The following is a 20,475-nucleotide window of genomic DNA, read 5'->3' as shown; positions in this document are numbered from 1 at the left end:
TTAAATGCCTTTTTTTAGCTTATGGATGATTTACTTGGCACAAAACCATTTATGTCGCCTTGTAAATATTGTATCCATAACCGGTAAAAGGTCGCAAGCGGAATCTGAGCAGTCGGACTGTAGTCAGACATCCTCCAATGAAGACAAAGAGAACTCATAGGAATAACTAAAAGAAGAAATAAAGAAGAACAGAGAAAACGGAATATAATTTGTGAGAATTTAATAATAAGAAAATAAGAATTTATTTTTGCAATATTTACACTTACATTAATATAACATAACTAAAATTAAAATATATATTTGGTATAAATAAAGCTTGTTATAAGTATAATAATTGCACGTATAATAATTATTATAAGTGTTTTAATAATTATTAAAAAATAAGTGTTTTATGGTTATATTGTTATATGGTTATACAGTAACAAAGTATTATAAATATTATAGTAATATATATATATATATATATATATATATATATATGAAATATAGAATATAGTTAAATATAAAATATATTAATTAAATATATACAATATAGGATGATTATAGTAAAAGTTATTTTTTTCTTTCAAAATATCTATCATTTCTTTAAAGCTTTGAATAAATATGCCGCGTTGCTTTTCATTTTCATTATTGTCTTCTTTTCAGCGCTGTTTCTGCAGTTTTTCTATCATTTTTTAAATCTTCTATCATTTGTATTGTAGAAGATATTTGTCCTTTTCTCTTTAAATATCACAAATAAATACATTATTGCATATAATATATTAATTAATACATTTTTATAAGTTAATGTTCCAATATTGCAATCTTAGGATACATAATTCTTAACAATTTATTAAAATTATAAAATGTTAGAAATATTTTACATTTAAAAAATATTATTAAAGTTAGCGAGAATTAGACTATTTTATTTACACATCTTAGTTGAATTAATTAGTAAAAGCTATTGTAAAAAATCAATTGCAAATAATAAAAGTAACTCTAGTGAATAGTGAAGTAACTCTATGATTGGACAATCTTATTTATATAAAATTATTAACTTACTAGGCATTGAGTTCTCTTTGTCTTCATTGGAGGATGTCTGACTACAGTCCGACTGCTCAGATTCCGCTTGCGACCTTTTACTGGTTATGGATACAGTATTTACAAGGCGACATAAATGGTTTTGTGCCAAGTAAGTCATCCATAAGCTAAAAAAAGGCATTTAAAGTTTATATTCGATGTATATATACAATATTTAATTTTAATTTTAAAATAACAATTTACAGAAAGATAATGCCATGTTCCACTCCCAGATTTTTTTATTATGATCCTTGATGATTTTGTATGTTCTCTTTAATCCAGAAAATTTTGATAAACATTGTAGTCCAGTAACAAGGAAACCATCTCTTCTGCAATTAATAATCATATTTTCTTTTGAGACATCTTTCCACTTGTAAAGTCGTTCTGTCGTAATTGTTCTTGTAGTAATTCTTCTATCAGTAAGAGAATAGCCTCTTATAGCCATTTATATGCTGTCAAAAATAAATTTATTTAAAATCAGATTTAGGCATTAAGTAAATTACAAATAGAATTATTAACTTCCTCCTTCTTCATTTGTTGTTTTTTCGTCACTTTCTATTGACTCAATTACTATTATACTCGTATTGAACTTTCCTCCTACATTAAAATAATATAAAAATAAATTCATTACAACATAAATTCCTTAAATTCCTTAAACATTTTTTAATGTATTTTGCGCAATGTAGACAATAAAGATAATGTTGACGGATGTTCAGGATGTTAACTATTTTTGCTAATTATAAAATATATAGAAAAATAACTCTCACAATTCTATTAAACTTACCATATTTAATCGTTTTAAGTATCTCGTTAGCATAAACTCGATCTGAAAATAAAGAAAAATTCAAAGAAATAAATAGAAAGGAACTAAGTCAGCTTTACAATTAGCTCGTATATAAATAATAATAATAACAAACATCAAAATATATCAATGTGCTTTATATAATAAATTTACCGGTTTTTGCCTTCTGCTTGTTCAGCAGTTTATAAATATTGAGTATATTTGTTGAGTCTCTGCATCTTATAAATTTACGGGTATCGTTATATCACTGGAAACTAAACCAATATCACGTTTACTAGCCATTTTTTATTTTTAGGTTAGACCACGCGTTTATTGCATTTACCTTTGACTATAAGCATTCACGCTTTTGCTGCCCTACCTCGATGGATGAAGCGTTTATGAGCAGTATCTATGACGTCAAGATGACGTCATAAATGTTTCTCTGCCTTTCTGTGAGAGCTTACAATGAAAAAAATGAATGATATAAGCAATGCTTATAAGTGCTTAAAGCGCGTGAGCGTAAAAAGGAACGCACCCTTCTATTACATACCTTTATGTTATTAGTACTGTGATGATTTCAATTTAATTATTATTTATAATTAATATTTATATAATTATTATTTATTGCTTCATTTACGTATTTATCATTCTTATTCCTTAATAAAACTTTATAAACACATTTTATAAGTTATTGTGTCATTTTACGTCTTATTTATATGCATTGTTTGTAAATTTTTCATGAGTTATACATACTCCCTTCTGCCTATGAGTAGTCGTATATCCCACCCTTATGGGATGTACGGCAAAAATGCAAAAGTTTCAAAAAGTTTATTTTTTAATATAAAAATAAATATTTCGGATTTTTAATATTTTTTTCATAGCAGTAGACAATACAAAGTTTCTACTGATTTATTTATTTTAAACATAATACTTATGTAAATAATACTTATGAATTAAGTTTTTGAGAGGTGCGGCGTATATATTCGAGTTACCCTACATACACATTTTGGTATTTTTAATATGAAGATCATAATCCTTTTTGTTATCGTCCATTGACAGAAGAATTGACACTTATACAAATAATAGAATAAATTCTTATTTCCGCGTTTTTAAATTCTTATTTATTCATTATTATTATACTTATAACCGCTTACAAAGTGAATGATATTATTTCATATCACATAAGTATTTACAACGTGAGAAACGGAAATTAACGATTAAAAATAGCATAAACGCAAAAAGTAAACGCACCTTCTGCTGAACGCAATCGTTGGCGAGTAGTTTGTTGAGGTTAAATTTGTTTTCGAATGTTTATAGAACTTAAATCCCTATATTTTAAATAAAAATAAACTGTGTAATAAACATGTATTACATTAACAGAATGTGTTTTTAAAATAGTGTGTGAGTTTGTGTACATAAAGCAATGAATTTGTGTTATTAAAACAGAACGTATACATAGCACTGTATCGAGTCGGAATGACAGATATCTTATTCTTCTAAAGTTTCTAATTTTAATGTTTAATAACTCGATTTACGAGGCTAACCGTCGTGTTTTTCTACCAGATTCTTTCATTTTGAATGAAAACGCGTCGAATGATTATACTTTTTTTTTTTAATTTTTAATAGGAAAGGAGGGAGTTATTTAGTCTCTAAATAATTATTCAATGCTTTAAATTTGTAATAATAGCAACATTATATTTACTTTAAGGCCGCAGCACAAACTTTTACATAACGCATAGTGCATAAGCGAATCAACTAATCAGAATCTTTCTTTTCCTCCCATTCCATAGAAAAGAAGAATTTCGATTGATTGATTCCCTTATGCACTATGCATTATGCAAAAGTCTATGTTGCGGCCATTATACAAATTTGGCTGTGTAATAAAAAATAAAGTGTACATTAAAGTATATATGTAATACAGTATTCAAATAATTAACTGATAATAATAAATAATAAATAATAAAAAACTTAAAAATGTGTTTAAAAGAAAAATGTACTCCCAAATACTTGCTAAAAGAAAGTATTCTGCTATAACTATCCTGCTTAAAAAGCTCGATAATGATAAAATATTATAAACATTTTCGAAAAACTGCATCGATAAAATTGCATAATCTATCTAGCCAATGCGATGCAGTTTTCTTATCGAAAGGAAATCTATCATAATTAGGTAATATAAAAGCATTTAAAAAAATATATATAGGGCTCTCAAAATAAAAATACAAAACAAAAATATATGGATAATAAGAGCGTCAATATAGCACGGAAATTAGTGCGCAATTATAACAAGAATTTCAACTAATTCACATAATGTATTGTACTACCATGTCGATACAAAATTTGCTTTCGGTTTGCTTCAAACCATCTTCAATAAGTTGTGAACAATTTGGTCGATGTCTTATAATAAATATAGTTCGCAAAATGTTGGATAGGTAATTCTCGTCTTCATCCAATTTTTTGTTATCAGAACATCGAAACTAATCCTTTTATTATCAGAACATAACATTGAAACAGGATATCAAATACTGTTTGACAAAATGATCACAATAGCCAACATTACATCATTTCCAAAAAAGTATAGAGAAGCCATAGAAATATAAAAACACTCTAACAATCTAAATAGAGATAATGGCTACAATATAAATAAAATATGGAAAATAATTCTTCGGTTATTGAAGACTGACCAATTTTCCCCATCTCCCCCCCCCCCACCTACAATTCTCTTCTTTCCCCCCCCACCACTCCAACAAGTAGCGTAATCTAAAAGGAACAGAAGAAACACTATCAGGCTGCTCCTCGCCCTGATGAAGTGAATTGCGAGGTTCACGAAACATTGGCATTCCAAGAATGGATCTGAACACGGAAGAAACCCGCGAAACGCATAATTTTATAATAATAAACGCATTATCTTTATAATTTTATTATTATTTATTTATAATAAAAATTATTTATTTATAAAGAAAAAAAATTTTTTATTGTTCTAAAGTTCTTAATGCCATTCAATTTTTATTCTGCAAATATTTTTACTTTTTACAGTTTCGACGATATTTACTCTGAAAGAAAAAAATCGATTTTTTTCAAGGAAGGATTTCATCCCCTTAACGCAACTCAGCACGTATAAAAAAATACGTGTCTCCATAGAACAACATATTAAAGGCTCATTTAAATCGGAGAGATTCACTTGGTTGTGTTCCCTTGTGAGTAAAATTAGTTAAATAATTATTCAATTTAATATCCTCAACGCCAATAATCAAAATTATGTTCAGTAGATGCGCTTTTATAAAAAATGAAAGAATCTGGCAGAAAAAAATATCGCTGTACCCTACGAGATATTTAACTTAACTTAAAGTTAACAACTGTTTATAGGTTAGGAAATCTGTCATATATAACATATATATATATATATATTTTATATATATATATATATATATACACTCTACTGCTTGACATCCCTAATAAGTCCTTTTCAGACCCTTATAAGTTAGCCCTAATAAATAAGTATATTTATAAAGTTGATGCATTCCTATTAAATCCCGATGAAGGTCTTATCAGATATAAATATGGAAGCCTTACTTATGACATCCCTAATAAATTATGTTCGGGACTTTATTAGATTAAAATAAGAAAATTTTTTTATGGCATCCCTAATAAATAATGATCAAGGCCTCATGTTACATAGGACTACCCCTAACAATTTTCTATACGAATAGAGAATGATAGAGTTATGAAGTTTTGGTAGAACGTGATAATATAAGAATTGAGTAGTGTCTGATCGGTTCATATACATATTCGTTTACAGAAATTCCATATTGTAAAAAGAAAGCATTTCGTATAGCATTACTATTGAGAAATCGTTTTAACGATACGCTATCGCTGACCACAGATGGCGTTTCTACCACCGGGATGTTCATCTTTTGTATGCATAATAAAAACAATAACAGTTCGAGTCTTCCCTGCGTCGCGATCCCTTCTCAACAGGTTATGGGCCCAGGCAACGATTCGCAATAAGTGTTCGTATTAAAGTGAAAAAGTGAGTGAGATTCTCAGTGATCAAGTGTATCAAAGAAAACGACATTCACAATGAATGTGTCCGCTGTGAGCCGTATTGAAACGCTCAATAAAGACAATTACGACACCTGGAAAATGCAGATGCAAGCAATATTGGTGAAGAACAACGCATGGAAATATGTGAATGGAACCGACGTGAAAACGGAACTAGTTGCCGGCGACGATGGGATATCTGCCCAAGCTCGTGCGGAATGGGACGACAACGATAATAAGGCAATGTCAGATCTCATCCTTTCAATTCACCCGAGCGAATTGAAGCAGATCAAAGGCTGCACATCATCTCGAGAAATTTGGCTGAGATTGGAAGGGATATATCAATCCAAGGGTCCTGCCCGAAAAGCAACGCTGCTGAAACGTCTCGCATTACAAAAAATGGCGGACAGGGAAGACGTGCGCGAACATATTCGTACATTCTTCGACGCAGTGGATAAACTGACCGAAATGGAAGTGATCATAAATCCCGATCTGCTCGCGATTTTATTATTATACAGTCTACCGTCGCAATATGAAAACTTCCGATGTGCCATCGAGTCGCGCGATGAATTACCTACACCGGAAGCACTACGAATTAAAATAATTGAAGAGAGCGACGCCCGAAAAAAGGACAACGTTCTTGTGCAAAATGCTATGGCGATCAAGCCTTACGCAAATAAAAATTGGAAGAACAAAAAGAAGGCGACATCGAAAAACGAGGACAAAGAAAAATCTAAACTTAAATGCCACAGTTGCAGAAAAATTGGGCACAAGGCGGCCGACTGCTGGTATCGAGACAAACAATTAGCCAAAACGGCCGAAGATATAGGATTCTTTACGACACTCGCGACGAAGCCGCTCGAAACGGACGAAGCGCACGAGGCGCGCCGAAGACTCGCGAAGATAACCGAAGGCGAAGTTTCCCGATCGCCGAAGACGGAGAATGCAGATCGCAGCGAGCGGGGCCACTCGACGACAGTATCCGAAGTTTCCCGAAGGACGCCGAAGGCGCGACTGTAGCGAACCGCAGCGAGAATAATAAGTCGACGCACGCGTTAACCGCAACTCGTAATGAACTATGGTGCCTCGACAGCGGCTGCACGTCGCACATATGCAAAGACGCCCATGAATTCACTGAGATGAGGGCGTGCGAAATCGGACAACTCAACTTAGCGAGCAATGCCTCTACAAAAATCAATGCGAAAGGAGTCGTGAATATTGTAGCGAATTCAGACGGACGTGAAACAAACGTGGTGCTAAGCGACACACTCCACGTCCCCGACTTGCGCACAAATTTGCTTTCAGTCGGTAAAATAACCGAAAAGGGATATAGTGTAACATTTAACAGAAACTCCGCATTTATAATAGACGAAGACGGAAATACGAAATTCGTCGCAAAACGTATCGACGGACTTTATTATCTCGAGGGAAATGCGCGATCGGAGTGTAGACTGACTTTACACCGCAAGATTCAAAACGGAATATCAACGGATTCTTAGACATCCTAAAAAAATTCGGGATGGCCGACTCGAAATCTGTGTCAACGCCTATGGACATTGGAGTTAAACTGACTCACCCTGAGGGCGCCATGGAGAAGAAATATGCCGAGTTGCCCTACCGTGAACTGGTGGGTGCTTTGATGTATTTGGCCACTGCAACGAGGCCCGATATTGCACATGCCGTGAGTTTCCTGAGCCAGTTCCTAACCAACTACAGACAAGAACACTGGACCGCTGCAAAACGTGTTTTACGTTACTTGAGAGGGACACCGGACATCGGGATTACCTACGGATGTGGCGAAAACTCAATCATCGGTTTCTCAGATTCTGACTGGGGAAACTGCCTCACAGACAGACGGTCGTACACCGGATATATATTCATGTACAACGGAGGTGCTGTATCCTGGGAGTCGAGGAAGCAAAGGACAGTGGCTTTATCTTCGACAGAAGCCGAATATATGGCTCTCACCGAAGCCTCTAAAGAAGCCATTCATCTAAAAGGACTGCTGAAATTTCTCAATTCAGAGGACACCCCAGAGGTCATCGTTTTCAGTGACAATCAAGGAGCGCTGAAACTAGCCGAGAATCCGGTCTTCCACGCTAGGACAAAGCATATCGACATACGACACCATTTTGTTCGTGAAGCTATAAATAACGGATCCTTTCAGCTGCGTCACGTCTCAACGGAAGAAATGGCTGCAGACGTCCTAACGAAAGGATTATCGAGACCTAAGCACGATAAGTGCCGGAGTTTGATTGGTCTCGGAGAAGCATGAGTAATAGTTCTCTTTTAGTTCGATCGCGTATCGAGGGGAAGTATTGAGAAACCTTTTTAACGATACGCTATCGCTGACCACAGATGGCGTTTCTACCACCGGGATGTTCATCTTTTGTATGCATAATAAAAACAATAACAGTTCGAGTCTTCCCTGCGTCGCGATCCCTTCTCAACAATTACTTTGTATTATACGTAAGTATAACACAGAAGAAGGTGTCCGCGTTCAGGATATGTGGTTCAATGGCAGAGTCGCAGCTTAGTGATGGATAGAAAACTCGGAAACCAGGCCTCGGTTCGAATCTCTTAAATACTCTGATATTTTCTCGTGTTTTTTCTTACAGCATGTAATAGTAAGAATACGTTGTAAGCTTGACAGAAAGCGTTAGAATAAGAATAAGACCATCTGTTTGATACCATCTGTTCGCATACTTATTTAATCAGCGAGTATCTGTAATGGAAGTCTATTTCGCATAGAGGATGATAGAATTATGTTGAAAATACTATAGGAACTATACTATATGTGTAGAATAAGAATAGTTTAGTGCCTGATTGATTCGCATATACATTCGTTCATCATAAATATCTGTATTGGATCAGAAAGTAATTTCATATAAAAAACGATATAAGACCTAATATTTTTTTTGTCGTAAGAAACAATATAGATATATAAAAATGATATCTTATTATTTGCTACATTTACATAACATTCGATATTCAATATTTCGTAAAATGCTTATTGATTTTCATTTGTAAGGTATGTGGAATATATCAATAAATCAATATTAAATTTATATTGATAATATGTTAAGTCACTTATAAAAACGAAACAAAAATACGACTAGTTTTCATAGAATTTTATTCAAAAAACATTTCACAAAAAGAACGATAGTACGATACATTGACATAGGAAACGATATATTCTGTAACGTGATATTTATTACCGTCTGTCACAAGGATCATTCGACCTGACCGAAATGACGCAGCATTACTGTCCTGTGTACTCCCGATGTGAAGGGCGGGCGTGTCAACACTTACTGCGATTTCCGAGTGGCTTTGATCGTTATGTTTCACGAAATATGTTATTATTGCTTACGAGTTTATTTAGGATAATCAGCGGTATATAATTTATTGTATGAGGAATCGTCTTACCACTTCAATTGGCGAGGAAGAAGATAGAAGACTTATATTGGAACCACGAGAGTAGATATACTAGGCTTCTAGCCATGGAGCTAAAGGGGTGGCGCGGGGCGCAGGGGATACTCGTAGGCGCGGGGGAAGGGAGGAGGAAGGCGCGGTAAGACCCCGGCACTATTGATGTTTATCGATATAATGATACATGCCGCCATGTTGTGACGTCACGTATCATTGATACCGTCACCGCCGCTACCACCGCCGCAGCCGTCGCCGCGGACCCCGCGTCCACCCCAAATGTGTCGCGGTACTACAACGCGGATAAGATATTTTAAAGAAAGAAAAAAAATATATATATATAATAAAATATTCTTACCTCCTCCACGCCCTCCACCTCACCTTCTTCCTCCGCTGAACACATTCTTATTTTTTCTCCTCCTCCTTCTCCTCCTGCCTGATCGTCAGGGCGCTAAGGAAGTGGATACCCAAGTTTAATTCATTTATTTTATTGAATAATTGTGAATCTCCTTAGCAGGATATTCCAGAGGGGGAGGAGGGGAGAGATCCTCCAAGACTCCAGCGAAGACGCTCTATTTCAGGACTCCAGCGGAGACGCTCTCCTCCAGAAGAAACGCTCTTTTCTTCAATTTCTTCTTTTTCTTCTTCTTCCTCTTTCACTTCCTTTTCCTCCACCGCCTCATCGAAATCCTCGATGAGGTGGTTGAACTCAATTTTACATACTCGAGTGAGATCATCCACCTCATCGGCAATCTCAATGAGGCGATGGAATAACTCTATATGATTGATATGTAATTGAGTGAGATCAATTATAATAGTATCATTCAGTTGAACCGAGGAAGAGGAGGAGAAGGCAATCTCCTCAACTTTTTGTTGTTCTTTATTACTCATATTATCAATTTATAGATAATACAGCTGTAAAAAAATTATCACTTCACGTAATCATAGAAATGTGCAAGAGTATTATATATTCTATCATTTAGCATTAATCATACTTTTGCACATTGAAAAAAAAATCCGTTGCAATATGTCTCGCGCGTGGATAAAGCAGGATAAAGACTGACGCTGAGAATCAACCTTCGCCACAGTGAGCCTGTCTGGGATTTATCTATAGGCGGCAGTTGTATAGAAAACAATTTAGATCATAAGTGTCGTCACGAGAAAAGTTATCGCTTATATCGTTGCAGCACGCTTTATAATGTAACCGCGATTATTTGCGGCACATCGAATTGCTGAAAGTTCACGTTGCACGTTTATTTTCACACCTGTTATTTCTTTTTTCTTATGCGGACAGGTACATACGTTTATATACAGGTACATACGTTCGTACATACATGCGTGCATGCGTACATACGTTCATGACACGGCAAAAAAAAGAAGCGTTAGCTGTTGTTTATCTAAACAGAGTGCGATAGTGCGTCGAGATATAGGATGAATGGATGAATGGGAAGTAAAGAAAGTACATATATAGTGATGCGAACAAGAAATTTTTTATTCACATGTTGTTACATCGTTTCTTTTTTGAACATATTAAAAACAATAGCTCGCAATCGACGAGCTGATGCTTGTTAAAGATGTCGCTATCGTGTATTGCATCTTCGGACTCGATGTTGGAGAATCGACCGTATCGACAAGTCGATTTAATAACGATCTGTAACATTCGAACGTTACATCGATATATCCGTCAAACGTTAACATATGTCATTTCGATCATTGTAATGCATATGGAATCGAGACATACGAACGTAGCATCGTTCAGCGTGCAAATTCTGACGGTTACGATACAACGCTTATAAAATTATCCTTGTATTCGTTTCGAAATATCTTGTAAATATTCCATCGTTGCTCGTAAAGGCTCTTTCACGTTTCGAAAGACAGCGACAATTCATGTCTGCGATGATCTCCCAGAGCGATCTCCACGTAACTCGGTGGACCAACGTTGATTCCAATATCCAAATACTTGTAGCCCATAACCATCAGATCATAACGTCTGCTCAGTAAACGCACCGCGCGATGTTCCATATTGTGTACGTACATAATATTTAAAAAATGTTTCTTTTGTGTATAGAATGTTGAAACTCACATGTTACTGCAGTCCTTCTTCGTTTCGTACGATGCGTTGTTGTTTTTAGCAAAGTATTATGTACATTTGCAACCGTTCGTACAAGCGGGTATCGCAAGACTGATTGCATCTGCGTAAATTGCGATGTAAATGGTAAAACTTTTAGAATCGAAAAGAAGGTAACCTCTCCCCTCTTTTCAAAAATTGCGATTTTGTATCACGTCTTTCTATGTATTTTCTTTGTTCGCGAGTTTATCAATATTTATACTTTATGGTTTATATTTCGATGGTATTGATGACGTTGATGATGAGCACGTTGGCGACTTTGATGCTTTTTTCCCATGAAATTCACAATATCTCGCTTTTTACTTCAATAGCGGTGAACTTGGCGGACTTGGCGACAAGCGATAGTACCCCTTTCGTTCGATCAATTTTCGGCGTATATATTCTTTTACTCGATTCATGTCTGAACGCTCGTAACTGAAGCTTATGATTGAATGAAAAACGCCTTATGCACTATCTATATATATTGCATATATGTACTGTCAGATCGGACATGTTGTGATGCGTTTAACAGAAGCGTCGATATTTTCGGATACATACATACATACATACGTATGTACATACGTACATCCATACATACGTACATATGTACATACATACATATCATACATTCATATCATACATTCATACGTTTATACATACGTTTATATATACGAGTACATGTATTATAAAGGAAGAGAAAAAGAAATATGTACGTTAACGTATTTTTATTTAAAAAATTCTTTTGCAATCATTAGTTATGTATTTTCAATACATTTTGTAACGCGCAATTCTTAACATGTTGTCCACATCGCATAGATTAGCAACATCCAGATTAGTTAAAGATTTCATGTCTTCGTAACTGCATCCAAGATCTCGATGTACATGCATTCTCGCTCATCGTCCAGAAGTAAATTTCATACCTACGTTCGTTTCTCGCATCCCTTAACGTATACGATAGCATCATCTTCAAATACAGCCGCCGTGATCATCTTCAAATACAGGCGTTTCGCCTCGTTGAACGAGACCATCCCGTGCTCCCATCGCAATCCATGATAATAAGCACTCAACCAGGAAACAAAAGACCTATCGGATCTTGTCAAAAATTTCCATGGCACGGGACTCGTAAAAACGTAATGCGTGAGAATGATCCTGTTTCAACATCGCCACTTCTTTCACGATAAATTTCTTGTTAACAATGAATCCTTGCAGATCCACGTTGGCACGGGCATGTTGTCGAGAAGACTACAGTCGATTGCGGAGTATCGTAGATTTTATACCGTGTCGGAGGTTCACTTAGATGATTTGGCGTATAACATTGGTCAATGGATTATACTAAATCATGCGATCATGTATGATGAGACAATAAGCTGTTGTCGGATTTGCGGATACGTTCTTCTTACATTCAAAGTCTAATTGCACGTCATGCCATAGTGGCATTCTTGACCGATTCATTCTATCGAGAGCAATCGATGATCACGAACGAGCCATTACGTAAAAAAGTTATAAAGGTGAGATTCGAGATAACCATATCCGTAGCAGCCCTTGCAGAAACGCGCATACAAGTCGTACACAATCGCACATCTGTTTTTGTCAAAATCCAGATTCAAGTTATCGTACAGATAATATTCCGAATTCAGGTACAGTTTCGCATTGGTTAATTTGCAGTCGTTGAATCGACTTATATTCTATGACATATCGTTTTTTCGATATGTTTACATGGCGAAAATGACATAGTGCGGCTTCTCGTAGCCATCTTGATGGCCCACGAATGCTTGGCTTTACAAGAACGGAAACTCATTACAGATCCCACAAGCACAAAGCCATGCTCAGATATTGACCGAAACGCGCAGCATCGATAGTTTATTTATCTTGCTCAATAACACATGCATTCGCACATGCACTGTACTTTGAATAATTCGAGCGTTGGCTCTGTCGCCGGATCTCCCGTCAGACAATTGTTGTGCGCTCATATTAAAATCAACTCGTAATGAGCGTTGATCATCACGCGTTTATAATCTTCGTGTTTAAAATCCCAGCAATACGTAGAGCAATACGCAGAAATTAAAGTATCCGGCCGCAGTAGTCCGCGCATCCCAGCCGGCATTCCGCAGAATCATGCTTCTGTGGAATGACACTGTTACATAATTTCTGAACGTGCTAGTTATGTCCACGTTTCTATTACGATCAATCTCCACATCATTGAGTTCATATCGAATCTCATCGAATATGAACGCGACGCCATTATTTCCCAATGTCACGTGAGCACCACTTTGTTCTTCGTTAGTTTTCCCTCGACGTATAGAAAGTTTTCGTATGGCAGTGTGTACAGATCCTATTGCTATATGGGTATTCTTATCTCGTCACTGTATCCGAACGTTGTGTTGGCGAACGGGTGAGTATTAATGTACGTGTGAGTATTAATCTTGAAGATGCGATCGTCGAAGATAAGCTCGTCTTTAATGTTTAGGATATCAGTCATCTTAAATATTGCGCATCGCGAATCCCAAAGACTTTAAAAATTTAACGTTCGACGCGCTGAGTTTCTTCTTCTTCCTGATGCAGTTAGATGAGCGAGTGTTATCGAGCTGTGACATCACTGGCCTTGTAAAAAATGCGTTATCTCTCTGCGTGCGCTCCGTTCCGTTCAGCACGAGCATCTCACGGTCACGTTATCACTGTCGCCATCGTACAATCTAACGGTGATCTCTTCTCCTCGAAAATCGAGCAATCGTCCATTCTGATTGACAATGCATATCGTTAGATCCGTAATGCTTCGTGTGATGATTGGCAGGCCAAAAATGATCTGCGCCGGCCTCTCCGATATCTTATATTTTGGCGGCACGCTCGGCGAAAATTCGTATATCGTGTGTGCGCTTTAGTTGTTGCTGTATGCGCCTGTGGTCACGTTAAATTCTACGCGGATAACGTTTACGTTCATTATGTTGATCGACACGTTCGATTCATGCCATCTTCGCGGCCGCAGTATACACTTCGACGAGAATTCCAGCAGCAATTTAATTCTGTTGGGCTTGCCAAAGTTTATTCCGTATACACATCTAATCTCGTATCTCATCGTGTTATAGTTTGCGCGGAGCGTAATCGGGTATTCTCCACCCTCGCCATCATTGTCATAGGTGTCATTGTTGTTATTGTCACCACGCACTATGTCAACTGTTTCAAGCGCGTCGCGCGCGGACGTTTTTGTAAAATCGTGCGTTTCAAAAATTCATTTATGTCTCGCCCTTCGTACGAATCCTCGAGAATTGTAATTTCCGAGTCGTCTTTGGCGAAATAAAATTTATTGTTCGATTCATTCGTATTCGGTACCGTGTGATAAGTCTCAAAAATTGCCAGATCGAGGTCGTAATCTCCATCACTCAAATCTATAGCAGAAAAATAGTTCGCGAGGACGGTGCTCTTCCTGCTCAGCGTAAGCATCAACGATAAAGCGTTCGATTAATACTAAGATTTCACAGCACCTCGTCGAGCTTTTTAAATTCACGCGCGTCTACCATTTGTAGAAACCGTAGACATATCTATCCGCAGAAGCTCTGATTGTATGTCTGATAGGATGTGCGATTGTACTCTATCGTTGTAGCATCGTTCCCGAAATATCGCACCAGTTCCTTGGGCGGTCGAAGATTATTGAAACTGTTAAAATACACGACGCGGTTGTTCCTCTTCGCGTATGCTATCCAGTGAGTACCAGGCCCCGTCGCATCGTTCAGATTACGATACGTTTCGGCGCGTGCCGCTCGTCGGTAACGTGTTACGCATGAAAACGCCTCTAAAGTATGGTACGCGCATACGTCTCGCAGACTCGTTCAATTGCACATTGATAGTTGCGCCAGACGGCATTTTTATCGTCTGTTTGGCGTTTTTTTTTCTTTGCAGCTATGTCCTGTCCACGTTGTACGGGCCGAGATACAGTCCGCGTCCGTATTTGTACGGAACAAAATACAGTTCGCGGCTCTGTTCCATCGCGCGATTTTGCTGTCGTTTACAGTTTTCGCTGATCGCTCCGCTGATCAAGGACTTGAGCTCGCCCAATATTGGCAGAAATGATAACGCCTCGTTTTGTCGTCGGAAATATCTGCCTTTTCGTCGCCTTTTTCGTCGTTGTTTTCTTCTTCGATTTCATGCCCATACCGATCTAGATCATGGCTTTCATCGCTGCCCAGCAACGGAGGCTCTCTCGCTCAGAGCCGAATCTCTCGCGACGACGTGTCCTGGCGCTTTATCGGCGAGTACCTGTGCGCTGCATGTCTATCGGTGAGATCGTTGCTCCGAGAATACGCAATGTCGTGTTCTCGGCACGCCGTATCCAGCGGATTTATGCCTGCGTCACCTCTGATTAATTGCTTCGTAAGCCGAGTGCTCGGGCTGCAAAACTGATAGCCCGGAATGTAACTAGACTGTTTGTCGCTCGATTCAGCAAATCACCACGCCGACATTCGCTACAGTCTTTTATCTTTGGTGCAGGACCGTCAATATGCGTCCGCTGTCACGGCTGATTGTAGTGCTCGTCGCAACGACGATAAGTTCGAACCTCCGAATCTGTCTTCACGTGTTCCGGAAGTTTGTTCCAGACGTCGATATAATCGCCGTAACACACGTAAGAGTACGACCATTGGTATATATATCAACTGCTCATCGCTCAAGTCTCGAATATCGAAAGGATGACACAGCGCGAGATACATTTTGCTATTGCGCGACTCGCAGGTTCGCGCGCCTTTGAATAATCGTTCGAGAGAACGTAGCCTTTAGTGCGAGCATGAAATTCGTAACCGTTGACGAAACGCGTCACAAACTGTAACGCGAAATCGAATGAATGATGGGAGGCAGCGCGGAGAAGCACAAGCGAAATGCTACCAAGTATTATATGCGCGATCATTTGTGGCCAGTCAAATTACGTAAAACCAACGTAATTATAAGCTCGAGAGTCCGAACGGCATATGTTTCAAGAACGTGTACGTCTACTCAAAATCGCTGTAACAGTCAAAATATCGATATCTCGAAAATTTATTTGCGTCTATCGACAAAATTGACTACTTTACGTTCTCTAACAACAGCGTCGTTCCATCGAGCAAGGCGCGCCCAAATTCTATTTTTATCTCTAATGACGTGACGTGCGACAAGCAGGATGCGAGAGAATATTTCTCGATGGGCCGCGAACGTTGACTGCTTCTATCTCTGTCAGACATACGCGAGGATATCTAAACATCTGATATGCGACAACGCGAATCTGCTGATCCTGTTCAAACGGAATTGTACTAACTTGAAACAACGATCACGTGAATATCGATATGTCATACGAATTTTGTTTATTGTGTCGTGACTGTTGGAAAAAAAATATGGATTTCTAGTGATAGACAAGTGCGCTTAAAGACGGGAGATACAGAAAGGGATTTAACGAGTTTGCGATACCGTAACGTGGATGATGTCGTTGTCGATACTTCGCCAGAGACGAACGTAGCTGATGTGCGCGAGCGTGAAAAAATCGCGAGGGAGATCGAGAAGATGAGTAAGTCGATCCGCAAGAAACATCGTGCTCTAAAGATCGGTAGAATCGAGGAGGACATGTCATTAGACAAGCATTTTAAGCCTATTATTAAACCGCTGCGACAGATCGTTGATAGTCCCGGCGTGCGTGCGATAAGAGACAGTCGCACGATGATGTTTACCTCTAAGCGCGAGAGGAAAGAAGAGGAGCAGGTCCTGAGGGGAGCGCGAGATAAACAGAAGAGCGGTATTGATTATGTGTACGGCGTTTACCTACACAAGGATTGATATTTGACAATAACGACGTGGATGATGCTGACAACATAATTATCGATGGCGTACGATACGCCGGTATACTCGATATTTACGATTTAATTTTCAACAGAATTTCCGACGATTTCCTGTACACGGAAGATGATATGAACAAGTATAACATGGTGACGAATGCGCACAAACACCATTCAAGCATCATTCGCAGGGCCGATTATTAAGCAACAAGGGATACGATACAAATACGTAATCGCGTCATTGATCACACCCAAGAAACAAAAGAAGAAATCTGGAAAGGGATTACCTTACGCAATGACATTGAACGATAACGCGATCAATTACGTGCACTGGAACGATCCCGACGAGCTGGTGGATCGTCTACAATTGCTCAACGCTTCACACCGAGCGGGCAACAATGCTCACGACAACGATGCTATCGATCATCGAGGAATTTCGCGAAGCCAGTGTTATTATAAATTAAACCGCGTGTCGACGAAATGAGTCAGTCGAGTGGCGTCAGTGAGAAAAAATACTTTTGCTCTGTGTATTACGCGTCGAATCATGAAAAAGAGATCCAGAAAAGAGAAAAATTAGCTCTGAGATACGTTAACTCGTCGAGGAATTGTACACTCCGGCGAGAAGAAATTTTCCACGAAGGCGCATCATATTTCGAGGATACGATGATCTGTGACAGGCTGATATCATTGAGATGCGCCCATACTTGAGTTTCAATAGAGGCTACCATTACATATTCACCGATGTGTTGAACAAGTACGCGTGAGCCGCTCAAGAGCAAGGGTGGAAGCTGATGCTATCGCTGAGATAATTCGAGCGAGTGGAAGATTCCAAAAAATTTACAAACGGATATGAGGAAGGAGTTTTACCACGTCGATGTGCAGAAATTCTTGAAAAAACATGATGTTAATCAATATTCCACGTATTCGACGTCGAAAGCGTCAGTGGTCGAGCGGTTCAATCGCACGCTCAAAAACGATATGTGGAAGATATTTACTCAACGGCAATTACAAGTGGATCGAGCTGTCGCGTATCAGATTATAACGCGCGCAAGCATCGCACTATTGGCATGCAACCCGTCGACGTAACTCCCGCGATCGCCGAAAGATTCTTGGACACGGTGTACAGCATGATAAAAATCGTTGGTCCGGCAAAATTCAAAATAGGTGACTCGGTACGCGTAAGCAAGTACAAGATGGTTTTCGGGAAGAGTTATACGCCAAATTAGACCACCGAGGTGTTTACAATCATTAAGGTATAACCAATCCCATAACCTATCTCCTAGGACTATCATAGGACTCTCATAGGACTATCAAAATCCGTCGTTGGAGTACGAACACGAATCGCTCTACTCATCCGGACGTGTATCTTGCGGAGAAAGTATTGCGCAGGAAGAGAGAGGAAGGTGTATGTCAAGTGGTTAGAATCCGATGCATCAATTCATGGATACGCAAAAACAACACCATATGATAAAATTTTGATTCGTGTATTTTATTTCTACATATAAAAAAATATATATCGATATAAGTATATTTTTATTACTCTCCATTCATCATCTTCGGAGTATACAAAATACATAATTATTTGTAACAACTTATGTATGGAACGGAATACATATATAGGTAATAATACATAATAGTAATACTTATATAAATGTAAAAAATATACGTAAAGTGTAAATTAAAATACTAGTAGTATATAATACATATATAAATATTAGAAACATACGATATGTATTATATGAAAGTACAATAATCGTAATGCATAAAACATACTAATAATACTTGTATAAATGTAAAAAAAGTGTAAATTTCAATAGTAATACATAATAGCAACATATATAGTACATAATAGCAATTATATATAGTACATATAATACATATAATGCATATATTACAAAGATATCCGTCCATGTCCTGACGGTAACGTCTCCGTCGAATGATACGACGTATCATTTGCCGTCGTGTAGATTCAGAGAGATTTTCGATTCGGATATCGTATATACCTCGTGTAATATAGATCGTATACACGATTGACGGCGAGTCATTTCGATCTCTTCGTTCAAACACTGCGTGTAATAATCGAACGTTATCGTTCGTGTTATGACGTTATTCTTTACGCTTTTCGCCTTTTTAGTGTCCTTCTTACCATCTACCCTCACCGCGTACATCTTCACTCTGAGTCCAACGAATTCGGTCATTATCGCACGTTATTCTCCTCCTTCATCGCCGGATATTTTTTATTCGCGAGAGGCATATCGTACACGTTATCCGCTGGATAATCATTTGTGTTGAATCTAGCGATATCGTGTCATAGTCTCGTAAGTATCGTCGCATTTTATATGGTAAATAAGACTGTCCATATCGGTGTACATGATCTTGCGATACATCGGTAATGTATACGTGATGAAATTCGTATAAACAGACTTTCGATATGTCCAATGTGCACATACCCACGTAAATCGGCTTGTTGAATTTCATCTCGAGTTTGCGCATTTTGACGGTGATTAAATTTTCCGCAAAGACACTGCGGCTATGGAAATTCGGTTTCGCGATTATTGCCTCCGCGCCGTATCGTCCGTGTCATGTTATTATTAATTTTACATCGACATGATTGCGCACATTCTCCATGGTCTTGCTGGATATCGCGTTGTTCATTGCTTTATACAAATTTTTTTTGAAATCGTTTTTCGCGCACATACTAAATTGTGTATTAAGTTCAATATAATCGCGGAGCCATAGAGATTGAGTGAATTGTAACAGCGGTTCTTTGTTGCGCAAAGACCGTGACGAGTACATTGCTGCAGGTTGCGGTAGTAGATGACATATCCAGACAGCATAGTAACGTTTTAAAAATATATTTAAAATGTACATGTTGGACGTTTTGGACATTGAAAACATCCAGATTAGATCCATGGAAATTTTAAAACCGTTTTAAAGACATCTAGTGTTACCATTTTGGATTTTTTAAAAACATCCATTTTAAGTCCTAATGAACTAAAACTGGATTAAATTAATATATTAAACAAATTTTAGACCAAGGCAAAATGATTTTTATATGAGTATTATTATTGATTAATATTTTATTTCAAAATACACGTAATAAAATTATTATAAAAAAAAGTTCTTCCCTAAATTTTGAAATTAATTTTATAGTGCTTCGAAACGGTCATCCATCCGGTTGCATACCGCCATCCATTATCCTTGATTTCTGAAATCATATAAAAACTACTGTACTTCAATGATCCACGAATACCTATATAATCATGGATATATAG

General features: G+C 37.6%; 1 protein-coding gene and 1 long non-coding RNA gene across 5 annotated transcripts in view; both read left to right on the top strand.

Moving 5' to 3' along the window:
• Nucleotides 1-20,475, top strand: part of LOC105148814 (uncharacterized) — a 116,136-nt gene that overhangs the window by 29,836 nt on the left and 65,825 nt on the right. Inside the window, exons 2-3 of one of the 4 annotated variants that reach the window (XM_087407252.1) lie at nucleotides 4,874-5,034; nucleotides 5,637-7,072. The exons of 1 other annotated variant lie outside the window; for it this stretch is intronic. In XM_087407252.1, coding sequence (XP_087263378.1) covers nucleotides 5,918-6,898 — 981 coding nt within the window. In that variant the 5' untranslated portion in view covers nucleotides 4,874-5,034; nucleotides 5,637-5,917 and the 3' untranslated portion in view covers nucleotides 6,899-7,072. Of the gene's footprint in view, nucleotides 1-4,873; nucleotides 5,035-5,636; nucleotides 7,073-20,475 lie in introns of those variants that run through there. 2 more of the 4 variants (XM_087407255.1, XM_087407254.1) reach the window with 2 other exon arrangements.
• Nucleotides 507-4,070, top strand: LOC105151376 (uncharacterized). Its single transcript, XR_846825.2, has 2 exons — nucleotides 507-1,171; nucleotides 2,157-4,070. It is a non-coding gene; the product is annotated as an uncharacterized LOC105151376 (long non-coding RNA).

Source organism: Acromyrmex echinatior, chromosome 6 (genome assembly GCF_024713525.1).
Source record: "Acromyrmex echinatior isolate Ae372 chromosome 6, ASM2471352v2, whole genome shotgun sequence".
Taxonomy (NCBI): Eukaryota; Metazoa; Arthropoda; class Insecta; order Hymenoptera; family Formicidae; genus Acromyrmex; species Acromyrmex echinatior.
The sequence above is the reverse complement of the archived record's forward strand: the minus strand, read 5'-3'. Positions and strand labels throughout refer to the sequence as shown.